This window comes from Aspergillus pseudotamarii (assembly GCF_009193445.1).
Source record: "Aspergillus pseudotamarii strain CBS 117625 unplaced genomic scaffold BDV38scaffold_1, whole genome shotgun sequence".
NCBI classification, from domain to species: domain Eukaryota; kingdom Fungi; phylum Ascomycota; class Eurotiomycetes; order Eurotiales; family Aspergillaceae; genus Aspergillus; species Aspergillus pseudotamarii.
In genome coordinates this window covers 657,999-669,720 of record NW_022475015.1, presented here as the reverse complement: position 1 = coordinate 669,720, position 11,722 = coordinate 657,999, and the positions used below count along the sequence as shown (strand labels likewise).

The 11,722-nt window shown below is 47.7% G+C and overlaps 7 protein-coding genes and 1 non-coding gene across 8 annotated transcripts; 2 read left to right on the top strand and 6 right to left on the bottom strand.

Moving 5' to 3' along the window:
- Positions 1 to 18: 18 nt before the first annotated feature.
- On the top strand, positions 19 to 543 carry BDV38DRAFT_276819 (ankyrin repeat domain-containing protein; the record flags this gene model as incomplete). The annotated part of the gene is made up of 1 exon (XM_032058331.1): positions 19 to 543. A coding segment is annotated over one exon (525 nt), but the record flags the coding sequence as incomplete, so codon positions are not given.
- A 315-nt stretch (positions 544 to 858) lies between these two features.
- Positions 859 to 1,476, bottom strand: BDV38DRAFT_276818 (zinc finger MYND domain-containing protein; the record flags this gene model as incomplete). The annotated part of the gene is made up of 1 exon (XM_032058330.1): positions 859 to 1,476. The coding sequence occupies one exon, from the start codon at positions 1,474 to 1,476 to the stop codon at positions 859 to 861; it is 618 nt and encodes a 205-aa protein (XP_031919801.1).
- A 307-nt stretch (positions 1,477 to 1,783) lies between these two features.
- BDV38DRAFT_231994 (uncharacterized protein) lies at positions 1,784 to 3,072 on the bottom strand. The gene is made up of 4 exons (XM_032052993.1): positions 2,930 to 3,072; positions 2,660 to 2,880; positions 2,264 to 2,610; positions 1,784 to 2,199 (listed from the first exon to the last, which is right to left on the bottom strand). The coding sequence occupies exons 1-4, from the start codon at positions 3,032 to 3,034 to the stop codon at positions 1,946 to 1,948; spliced, it is 927 nt and encodes a 308-aa protein (XP_031919800.1). The 5' UTR covers positions 3,035 to 3,072; the 3' UTR covers positions 1,784 to 1,945.
- A 461-nt stretch (positions 3,073 to 3,533) lies between these two features.
- On the bottom strand, positions 3,534 to 4,898 carry BDV38DRAFT_266891 (Zn(II)2Cys6 transcription factor; the record flags this gene model as incomplete). Its single annotated transcript, XM_032056489.1, has 1 exon — positions 3,534 to 4,898. The coding sequence occupies one exon, from the start codon at positions 4,896 to 4,898 to the stop codon at positions 3,534 to 3,536; it is 1,365 nt and encodes a 454-aa protein (XP_031919799.1).
- A 299-nt stretch (positions 4,899 to 5,197) lies between these two features.
- Positions 5,198 to 5,269, bottom strand: BDV38DRAFT_t4. Its single transcript has one exon. It is a non-coding gene; the product is annotated as a tRNA-Glu (tRNA).
- Positions 5,270 to 5,454: 185 nt separating this feature from the next.
- Positions 5,455 to 6,936, top strand: BDV38DRAFT_2189 (Rieske [2Fe-2S] domain protein). Its single transcript, XM_032052757.1, has one exon. It carries the CDS (start codon positions 5,477 to 5,479, stop codon positions 6,854 to 6,856), a length of 1,380 nt encoding a protein of 459 aa, XP_031919798.1. The 5' UTR covers positions 5,455 to 5,476; the 3' UTR covers positions 6,857 to 6,936.
- Positions 6,937 to 7,418, bottom strand: BDV38DRAFT_2190 (uncharacterized protein). The gene has a single exon (XM_032052761.1). The coding sequence runs from the start codon at positions 7,298 to 7,300 to the stop codon at positions 7,016 to 7,018; it is 285 nt and encodes a 94-aa protein (XP_031919797.1). The 5' UTR covers positions 7,301 to 7,418; the 3' UTR covers positions 6,937 to 7,015.
- Positions 7,419 to 8,303: 885 nt separating this feature from the next.
- Positions 8,304 to 10,067, bottom strand: BDV38DRAFT_289614 (Zn(II)2Cys6 transcription factor domain-containing protein). The gene is made up of 2 exons (XM_032061287.1): positions 9,862 to 10,067; positions 8,304 to 9,794 (listed from the first exon to the last, which is right to left on the bottom strand). The coding sequence occupies exons 1-2, from the start codon at positions 9,931 to 9,933 to the stop codon at positions 8,340 to 8,342; spliced, it is 1,527 nt and encodes a 508-aa protein (XP_031919796.1). The 5' UTR covers positions 9,934 to 10,067; the 3' UTR covers positions 8,304 to 8,339.
- Between the last annotated feature and the right edge of the window lie 1,655 nt (positions 10,068 to 11,722).

Here is an 11,722-nt window from a genome sequence, read left to right as displayed (position 1 = left end):
ATACTGCTTGAAAAAGGCGCAAATACCGAGGCACAGGATCCAAAATGTAGGACACTATTGTTAGTTGCCGTTGGGCAAGGGGATAAAGAAACAGTTAGAGTATTACTAGAGAATAGGGCAGATATTGAAGTGCGAGATCCGAAAGGTGACACACCGTTATTGGCTGCCGTTAGGGGAGGAGATGAAGGAATAGTCGGGGTGCTGCTTGAGAAAGGTGCCATCGTTGATGCGCGGGATCAAGATGGTCGGACACCACTCTTATGTGCCGCTTCTGGTGGGCACGAGGGCATTAGCGGAGTACTGCTAGAGTCTGGGGCGGACATCGAGGCTCGGAATAGGCAGTCTGAGACAGCGCTGTTCCTAGCTGCTCGGGAGGGGCATTTCGCCATTGTCCAGCTGCTTCTCCAACATGGTGCGGAGGCCAATATTCGTAATTGGAATGGCCATACACCAATGGCAATCGCCAATGCGAAGGGCCGGAAAGCGATTGTCAAGTTACTGTGCGATAAACTTGCCAGCCATGCATATCGTAACTCGCTGTAAAGAGCAGTTGGTTGTTCAGCGCCCCAAGCCACCTTAAGTAATCGAGGGTTGTAGTACACCAGAGTCAATGTTAGACAATAATTGCAAGTTCAATCGAAGGAAGAGGATATTGGATAGAATTGGCCCGTACCTCCTGCAGAGCTCCCCAATCCCGGCTCCTCGTACATAAATCCTGGTCTCCTTTGCAGTTCAGAACCAGCCGGAGAGTGTGTCGCACTGATTACATATAAGGAATAGAATAGGGAAATTCATCCATCCTAATAGACCGCCCGATAACCTCTTGGTGTAGATGAAACCTACTCAGCTCAACCGCGATTATTCACCACAAATCTGCTCCCCGAACATTCTCATTTGCATTGGAAAGGTGGAATCCCCGTAGCGTTCGATAAAGTCCCCCTTCTCGGCGCAACAGTCGAGCGAGCTCCAATTGTCTTTGTTCAGCCCATAGGCCACGCACGCGTTGGCTTTCTCGGGAGACCACCATGAGGGAAGCAAGTCGGGTTTCTGCTCCACTAGGCGTAGAAAACGACGAAACCCATAGCGACTGTCAGGTTGACCGGAATAGATAGAGTCCTCATCGACTTCACCTTCGATGGTGTATTGGTCCTCTGTCTTCATTCGATAGGTATCGATAAGGAGCTTGTAGACATCCTTCTCCGGGCGATTGTGGAGCCAGCTCTTGCTGTGCAACTGGTGGAACGGCCTCTCGATAAAGGCCTCGAGGTTCTGGGGACGAGTACGGCCGGTCCAGGTTGTATTGGCGAATATGCCGCTGGCATTCTTGCCACAAGTCTTTTTATGTGTCTTCCAATCGGCCTTCTGGCACTCATGCGAGCAGTACCATTGGGTCTTACATGTAGCGCATCTTTTAAGAATAATGTCGTTCGACGACTCCTTCGCACAGACATTGCAAGCAGCAGCAGCGTCAGACATGGTAACGGGTGATAGGCAGGTCCTGAGTATTCTGGATAGTGACGGGAGGAGAGTTGAGTTTGGGCTGGAGAGCGGGGGAGGGATTTGCTTTATTGTGTTTGGAGTGCTCCTCTTTGACCGCCTCTGCCAAATAATTTATGACGAGTCATGTTACACCTGCAGCGCTATGTAGATCCTCCCGCAGGTACTCTTAATACCTATTATCCAGTCCTAGTATAGCCGCCGGATTCTCGCAGGAGATGCGCTGTTTAGTTGTTCTTTGTGCCCTGGTTACTCTGACTGTTTCAATTAGCTTCTTAACCATCCTACATCTCAGTCGACACCTCCAAAAGCTCAGCATCAATCCATTTCCCTAGCCTTATATCATGTATTCTGGAGAGTATGATTATAACTTGAACTACGTACCCATCCGAAGTACCACGCATAACATCACACCACCCAATAGCATCGAGTAAAATACATGGCTAGCTCATCCACTTTTCCAGTAAGTATTGAGCATCTCCTTAACCGAAAGAGTCTTGATGTCGGGGAAACGTTCATTCAAGCTACCAGCCTTGGGAATGTGAGAGCTGCCCTCAGCAGTAAACCGTTCGAAAATCGACGTGAACCACTGGAAGGCCGCCTTTGGGAACCGATCGTAGAAAGCCTTTTGGGCCGGCAGCTCGGTAATCTCGAACCTCTTCAATTTCTCGATGTCATCGTAATGAACCTCGAATTTGGATCCTAATTTTCAATCAGCAAGGCCATTCTGGCAGACGGCAATTCGATTCAGTAAATGAATACTCACCACGAGCCTCCTCAGCTAGAGTAAGAAACTCATTCCAAGTTATCTCGTCCCCAACGACACGGCTCTCCTCGTCCCAGTGCTCCAGGTCCAATGATGCAACCAGGAATCTGGCCATATCAAACGAATAGGTTAAAGTGAGGGGGACGTTACCATCTCCTGGGATAGCGGCAACCTTATTTTCGAGATCGAATGCAATGATATGTGGCTTCAGGTATGACTTCAGGGCCGGGGTCGCGTAGTAGTCCATGAACATCCCGATCTGGAATATAGTCCACTCCAGTCCTGACTTACGAAGCTCTTCTATTCCGTCGAAATAGACCTTGAGCTGGGGCAAAACCTCCAGAGCTCTATTACGAGTTAGCCTTGTGATGGGAGAGAAGAAGTTGGACAACGAACTCCTTGGGGTAGGGGATAGCAAATCCATTTGCGATAAAGCGTTTTGTAGCCTGGGACCGTGCAGCGGCCTTGATCAGGTTCAGCTGCGCCGATTCAAGGGAGGCCCCTTCAACGGATAGAGCGCAGATGACTGTATGGATCTCATTGTCCTCAAGCAGGGAGGCGAGTTGATCGATATCGTTGTATTCAGCCACGAGAGTGTTTGGGATTCCTGTCGATGACTATCTTGTGTCAGCTTCTTGGTTGGTTGTTACAACGGGGTACCCATACCTTTCGAGATAGAACAAATGCCTGGTGTTTGGTAGATTGTTGCAATACCTCCAGAATGGTTCTCCCTACATCACCAGTACCACCAGCAATCGCGACGTTGACCATATTGTGAACTGGTTTGCTATCGAAAGCGTATAATAAATAAGACATTCAGAGAAAGTGGGTTGTTAGTCGATGGATGCATCTTCAGCAGTGAAATTTTCGGCCTTTATATAGCTTTTTCTGTCCTATTTTCCATGGCTCTATGTCCTTTCCCTAGGGACATTGTTCGGTGCCCGCGGCCACAGTATATGAGGCGGGATGGGTTCGCTCTCCAATAAGATTGATCGTCTCGAGGGTTGGATCCTCACGGCCCCACATCGTGATACGAAAATTTCCTATTTGGGACATAGTGTCTCGTCACTTCGAACTGGCCATGGATAGATAGGCTCACTCAAGGTTCCCCGTGTCAACTGTGGTTCTTGCGTTAGAATTCCTTGGTGAAATGAAAAATCCCTCATCACTATCTGAGGACGTGGCTACGAATAGTCATCTGCCATACTCATGACGAAAGAATTGATTGCACGAACAACGTAAACTGAAACGCTATGACATACCCAGCCAACTACACAAAATCATTCGATCGGACAAAAGTCGTTGGGTCTCGAACGATCTCTCTGATTCTGTGGTCTTCACTCTGGCCAAGCAGCCACGACACGGCTGCGTACTCATTCCCTGTGCGTGGTTTAATCCACCAACATGTTTCTTCCTCGAATAGCATCAGCCATAGCATAAAAAGCAGTAGCGCCCTCTCGTCTTTCTGACGAAGCAACAAGCGGTAAGACTGCGGTACATGTGGGCCAAATGATAAATAGCTGTTAAGGTTGCCGAGCCCCAAGCTCTTGATCCGGAAGGCGCGGGAAAGTAACACGAGAGGTGTATAGTACGGGTTATCGCCAGGGGTACTGCCTGCAGTGATGCAACAGATTTCGGCTAGTGTTTGGGGTATCAGCGCCAAGTCTGAATCAGACGGAAGGTCATCGCTGATGCCGAAAAGTGGGTTGCACGATGTGTCAGCATCGAGCTCTGTGTTCCAGACACTACCGTTAGGATTGCAATTGAGAATTTTGGACAAGTAGCCCATTCCTTGCTGTACCATGAACCAGTTAAGAGCGTTATCGATGGATGTGCTATCGGACATGAACAACCAGGAGTTCGAAGGGATAGTCTCATTTGCCGCGAAAGATATCATATTGATTAGCAAGCATGTGGCAAATATAAAATCCAGCTTTTTGGCTGCTATTGTCGCTTGTGCGAGTTCTTCGTTTAGTAATCTTGTAGCGACCTGTGTATGGAAAAGGTAGGCTCGTTCATGAAGCCGGCACGACGGCTGAAGGTGTTGCAGTTGTCGAGCAGATAGCGCAAGGAGACCATGCATAAGCGCCGGGGTAGCTGCACAGTTGGGCAAAACAAATCGATGGAACAATCGACATCCTGGATAAGACTGGAAGGATGTGTCGATGCATTGCGCCAAGTGTTGTGTCAGGTGTGTACTTGGTGTCATGGCGGTGGCGGGGATATTGGTTCCTCTTGAGTGTGGTGAGCCATGATTCAGAATGTTGTTGATGAGTGAGTATGTAAGGCCAGGCTCAATGCGCCATTCTAGACGTTCGTGTTCTCCCCGGTTCCCTAACGACGGGTCACAAAGAACAATTTCTTGCAGACCGACCTCGCCTCTACGTTCAGGAGACAGCTTCTCCTCATATACACAGATGCTTTGACGTTTGGAGCATCTACCACAAAGTGGTCGAGCCTCATCACACTTGACTCGGTTCCGTTTGCATGTTGAGCAACCATTGCGAGATTTGTTATGTGTCTTCCGAGACTGCTTAGTGGGTCGGCCGGTCGGTGAAAGCTGTGGTTGTGCCCGTCTTCTAGGGGCAGAGTCCAATCGAAATCTCCCAAATACCTGCGCGTCAACAGGATGCATAATTGCACTTGACATTTATAAGTCTAGCGGCACTAAACGATGGGGATGTTGAGGATAGGGGGAGATGAGGTTCAAGAGCGGGACCGATAGAGGTGGTTGTTGAAGTTTATATATATCTCAACCACCAAACATAACCAACCCACTTTTAACAGTACACTTTTAACCGTGTCCACATACCGAAAGCTTCAATAAGCAGTGCAAAAATGCTTAATCATAGTTAACTCAGACATTGGCTCTCATGGGAAATATTCAGCACCAAAAAGTGGCGTCGAGAAAAAATACATTGGCAAAAGAAATGCTTCCGATGCGGGGAATCGAACCCCGAGCTGCTGTGTGAGAGACAGCGATGTTAGCCATTACACCACATCGGATGTTGTTGAAAATTTTACTCAATTTTGCATTTAACAGTGTAACAATCTAGTGATTTACACAAAAAGATTGTCTTGCCTGATACGGGATGGTTTGACAAAAATTCACACGACCCCACGTGACCCCACATTGGGCACACATGAATCAGACCACATACGATTTTGTATACGCATTTTATAACGATCTATCTCTATCTCTGCATATGCAACATGGTGGTAGTTCGGCTTGGCCAACTTTCAGACTTTACCCAGGCGCGATATGTCATCCATCTCTCCGACAAAAAGCGCCTGGTATTGTTTCGCCTCCCCGTAATTGAGCCGTCAAAGAAGGTAGATCGCGCGGTCAATGAAACCGATGATGGTTGGGCTTATTACGCCATGGAAGCAGAATGCCCGCATGCAGGCGGTCCTATGCAGGACTCTCAGATCGATATTGAGGATTCCGCATACGTTGCCTCGTGCCCATGGCATGCGTATGATTTTAATGTAGAGACGGGCGAGTCGAGTGTTGGGATAAAGGCTTGCACCTTCCCGGTCGATGTCCGGGGCGAACATGTGGCCTTGTTGTACAATCCAGAGGACGGTTCTGAGGTGTCGCTAGTTAAGCTCGAACCTGTCAGTGAAAAGTTCAAGTTGAAGGAGCACCGAGGCTCGAAGAACAAGACCACCAGCCCACAACAGGAAGTTTCGCCATCTCATCAGATTGAGTCGGGTCCAGCAAAATACCTGGATGAAAATGCCACAGTGTGTGATTGGTGCGCTCATATTCTGAATACGGCGAACCCGGAACATAAGATCGAACTGACTCATCATTTGTTCTCTATCTTGACCGAGAAGGAAGCGTCGTCGTCTCCTATGCCTCTTGGAAGAGGAACTGTTTTGCCTCCCGCTCAACCTCCACGGGAAGGATTGTCTGAAGTCCAACCCTGGGCCATCCCAAAGGCCGGAAAAGGTGGCACATTGAAAAGCCGAATTGCCATGCTGCATGCGTTGGCCAATATTGAGCTCTGGGCCATCGACCTTGCAGTTGACATATGCATACGGTTCGCCACGTTCCAGACGAACCCAGATTCACCAGACGGCTCGCGGGAACTGCCACGAGCATTCTTTCATGACTGGCTCAAGGTAGCTAACGACGAAGCCAAACACTTCTCGCTACTGCGCGCGCGGATAGAAGAAATGGGTTCTCACTTTGGCGCGCTCCCTGTTCATCACGGTCTCTGGGAATCGGCTACTATCACAGCTCATGATCTCCGGGCACGGATCAGCATCATTGCACTTGTACACGAAGCCCGAGGCCTTGATGTCAACCCAATGACTATCGACAAGTTCCGCAGGGCGGGTGATACCGAGAGTGTCCAGAGCTTAGAGATTATTCATAACGATGAGATCACACACGTTACGACCGGCCACAGATGGTTGACATGGATCTGTCAAGAGGAGGGAACCGATCCAGTGCACGTTTTCCGCAACAATGTACGGAAGTACTTCCGGGGCTACATTAAGGAGCCTTTCAACGCAGAAGCTAGGGCACAAGCCGGCTTGGATGGACGCTATTATCAGAATCTCGAAGGAATACCCTTGGCTTGATTATCGAGAACAGCTACCCTAAACTTTCTGGCGCCAGTGAAATGCTGCCCAGGAATTTCGGCTTGATTTGGGTTGTTTCCACCTTTGATATGGTATCTCGACCGAAGAGGGAGATGCGATAATTGGACATTCACGACGAGTACATTTCGAATGATTTGTCTATAGTTGATCTATCGGGCCCAAGGAAGGATTCCAGACTGTTGGCATCCCTTGCATGACTGTCCCCCATTCCGGTAATTCCATGACCGCCTTTGCGTATGTTTGCAACTGGGGAGGGACCAAATCTTCGAGGTGGATGTCAATGAGTCTCGCTATAAAGGCTACAATATGTGCATCCAGCACTGTTGGGCCTGTTTTGTTCCCAAATATCCACACCCCCCGAGGGTTGACCTTTTCGTATTCAACCACAACCTCAGACAACAGGTGTCTCGCTTGATCCGTCATACCTTCGTATTCATTATCTAAGTCGGGATCTATTTGCTTTCTGTCGCTGAACAGTTCTTACTGTTACCATGGAATGTGCAAGTGCAAACGAATCGGGTCAAGCTCACCATTCTCGTTTATACTCCAGAGCGCGACGATGCTCAGGAGAGATGTCATTACGAGCCAGGAGGTCATCTACTGCCGGGGTTGGATTATTGTCGGCTTGAATACGGTGAAGCTGGGATAGTAGGCGTTGAATGGTCGTCCGATGGGTCTCCGGGATCAGGCTTGGGTGTTGCTCACAGACCCAATATGAGATGGACAGGCTGTCTGTGAGCGGAGCTGAAATTGACTTGGCAGTTAAAGCTGGAACCTGCAATGTAAACACAATCAATCAGTACGATGCTCTTATGTAGTCACCTTGGCTCGCGTCTAATCTACATGGGTAATTGGATATATGCTCTGCGACCATACCTTCCCTCTCGGATTTACGCGCAAAAGATAATCCTCGCCTAAATTTTCATTCCGATGTAGATTTACTAGGCGATATTTAATTTTAGCTAATTCTCGGGATGATTGTGATTTGTTTCGCAGTGCCAATGCGATCGTAAACTGGACCATAATCGAAGGAAGCGAAAACGGAAAGATATAAAGACAAGGGTCGGAATAATCCCGACCTCGTAGTTTTTGGTAGAGCCGCAGTAACATGAGGGCAAATGGTGGAATTTGGGAGGTTGAAGCGAGTAGAATGCCGATGGTGGTTTTTTTTAACTTTACCCATGGATTGAATTTAATCTAATGGCTGGACTAATTCCGGTCAGCGCCGCAGGTGCAACGACACCACCACATTATCTTGGCCGATATATTGCTTAATGCCTGCGCTTAAATTAACTCTTTCACTCGAATATCCTAGGTAGGGAAACACCTCGAGCCTTTCTTTTCTCATAAAATACTCGGTAGGAGGATGAAGCGTTGATTGGTACCTATTTCGACTTTGCTTACGTCACTGTCTACATGAAAAAGACACGACGTTCAATGTCAATATTAATAATCGTTAAATTCATCGTTTAAAAGGACCCGAGATCAGGATCGGGGATTCTCGGTCAGCGCCTTGATCTATCTTAATTATATCCTCCACAAGTTGCAGGGCCATTGTGATTCCTGCGTTGTGGCCAAAATCCTGAAGACGTTGAATGATCCACTGCCGGGGTTCACTTGCCATGACTGATAACTTCCCTGCCGTGTAGAGAGACCAGGTCATCATATATCCGGCCGATCCGTTGATATCAGACGAAACGTCGATAGTGTGGTCTGTCTCAGATGCCGAAGATATTACCCCCAATGCCTGTGGGACGGTGGCTATTATATCTTTGCCAAGCTTTGACAATATTTCTTGTGAGTCTAGAAGTCTTAGCTCCATAGGTGTCCGAATAATGGGTGCGAGGTCTGTAACAAGAACTTGGTTCACAATATTGCGTATAGAATCGCAGACTATGATTTGAAGGATCCGTGTGTTGTTCCAGACTCTAATAGCCCAAGAGTTCCTGTAGACGTCAAATCGCTCATTGTAAAATATAGCTGCGTCCCCACCAGGCTTTTGGGACGTTATATAGCCTGATTCCATGGAAAGGATCCCAAAGATATACTGCAACTCATTCTGAAGGACAGTAGCCTGTTCCAGTAAACTAGACCAGGGAAACTCCCGTCTATTATTCCTGACACCCCAAAGAAGGTTTGTGCATTTGGTGGCCACTGCACCAAGGCGCCAGAACGCATTTGTCGTGTCCATATGCCTACTTGCTTCGTCTTGCAGCTCACACATGTCTTCCGGGAGCGGTTGGCCGCTATACATACAGACAGCCACCATATCCGCGCGAACTTGGTTGAAAATAGGAAAGGCGGCGCTTGTCGAAAATTGACTCTTACCCCGAGCAACTACCAGTGCTGCAGCTCCCCGAACATGTCGAGCCCAGGATGTGAAGTCAGAGACGTACTCGAACAGTCCTAACGAGATCACCGACATTAAGGTACTATCTTTGACAGATTCGGTAGGTGATGTTAGTGCTATGTTTACCTGATTGATCGCTTCTGAATACTTAGCGCGCGCATGCTTGGCTAGTTGTGGCTGCCGGGTTGTATTGGCTAATGTAACGAGGCCGATCGCTGCCATACTGGCTACTAGCATTGATGGGTGGTGGCTATCGGCGGTGTAGACAGCCGGAATATAGTCAAGGTATCCACGCGAAGAGGATTGACTGCCGGTAATAAAGTTGTAGAGAAAATAATTGACCCCTAATTCATCAAGGCTGGACCCCAAGCCGGGTGATGGTAGTGGGCGAGAGTTGCAATTCGGAGGCAGAGCGGCCTGGTCCTCTTTCGGAGCCCTTCTCTCCATGGTCCGTTTTATGGTGTCATCTGTCTGGTTCCGGAAGACGAGATCCCATTCATCTCGGTACCCAGAACATTGTTCGCGTGTGCGAGTGCACTGTCCACAGTGAGGAAGCTGCCGGTCGCACTGTGCAGCGACAAGGCGAGTTAGAACAGACCATGCCGCTACGAAAGGGAAAAGGAAGATGATATACCCGTCGTTTGACAGCCCGACAGTTGCCGCAACTCCGGGATACTCTTGCTTGCAACTCACTCCGTGGTGCCATTCTGACCTATAACCATACCAAAGGGCGAAACATAAACAGGCTTCTGGACTGCAAGCACACCCACCCACCCACACACACACATACACACACACTCTCTCTCTCTTTGCTGCGCAGGCAATCTTAGGATTTGAAGGACGATTAACCTAGACAAGCTCCCACCACGATCAACGTTCCAAGTGATTTGTTCACACAGTGAACATTATGTTCCTCCCCGGGATATATACTCCACGAGATCCAATCATGACGAGTTTCTTGACACTTCCTGAGTTGAAGAGAGCCCATAGTGGTGGACAGGTCACAGGTGACCATGGCTTTGGTCGACTAACCTTGGTGACTTCAGTGGGTGTGCGACTCTACACGTAACACCCAACCATAGCTTCACAATGCAAAACCCTGTCTTCGGTTAGTGGAATGATTCGTAATAGGCCCCATTGCTCCCTTATATTTCGATCCAAGTGATACCATTTTATCGGATATAGCTGGGGGGGGCTAAAACCGATTTCGTTAGCTTTGCGAGGGCGGCAGTATGATTGGCCTCCGCTGGACCCACTGCTGATGTTTGGGTTGAAGGAACAAATTCGGAAGAGTCTACCTAGACGAAAGGAGCTCTGATAGAGCACAGGCCAGTAGGAAGAGTAGGCTCTTTTGCATAGATATTCACTTGGGAATGCTCCTCCAATGAAAGTGCTCCCCTCGAAACAGCCCTATCAACCATAAGATTGTAGGGAGTTCCGAGTAACTGAGAGGCTATGCTGAAGGATAAGGATGCCAGAAGATAGATATTATATAAAAAGAACAAATATGTTTTTCTTCTGAGATATGGTATCCATCAAATTTCTTTACCCTCTTATCCTCTTTTGTTCTGTTTATTTACTCTTTCACTGCTACAATGAGCACGGTAGACGGAAGGGATGGCATAGATATTCAGAATTCTCATTCATGATTAAATACTAACTAACCATTTACCACTTGTATCATATAAATGACATGGAATTGAGAACTAAATAGAATGGTAATGAATAGTATATGTGATCGAATTAGGGAGAGACATATGTTCATAGTATCTTAAGCGATACCCGTAATTTATACAATTTGAAATAGTTCAAACGATCCAAGCAAATGGACCTGCCGGCAGTAAAAGAAAAAAATTCTAATTTTTTTTTTTTTTTTTTACAATATAAATAAAAAATAAAAAATAAAAAATAAAAATATAACAAATAAGGAATACAGGTAAATAAAAATGGATCCGGGGGACGTCATCGAAGGTTATTTAGCATCGATATTCAATGCTTAACTTGGTGCCAAGTCCAAATCCCTATGCACGCATTGCCGCTTTTTTGCGGAGGGATAAATATAAATTTGTTGGGTCAGACTTCGCCTAGTTCCTCCGGACCTCCGGTGATATGTGTTATGCTCTCTTGTCGAGTCTCAATCGTGGGGGCCATTCTATGGAGTATACAAGGCGTCTAGACTAAGAGCTGAGTTCACGGTTGCCGATCTCGATTAGGTCATTTATATTTACTAGTTAGTTATTTGCAAATTTTCTGCTGTCTGAGGGTTTCCATACGCTAAACTAAATGTGGTAATTGAGATGTTCGGCCTATCAACTCCGGGGCCATTTTATCTTAGCTCCAGTTGGCGTGCCGATCTTAGTTCTAAGCCACCGTCAGCCGCTGCACGGCACACTTACCGACTGTAGGGCAGTATGGAGTGTGCTGTCACCTTGGGCCAGAACAGATAGATAGACGAGACCATGTGGATACTCGAGACATTGGGGGCCAAGTCAGCC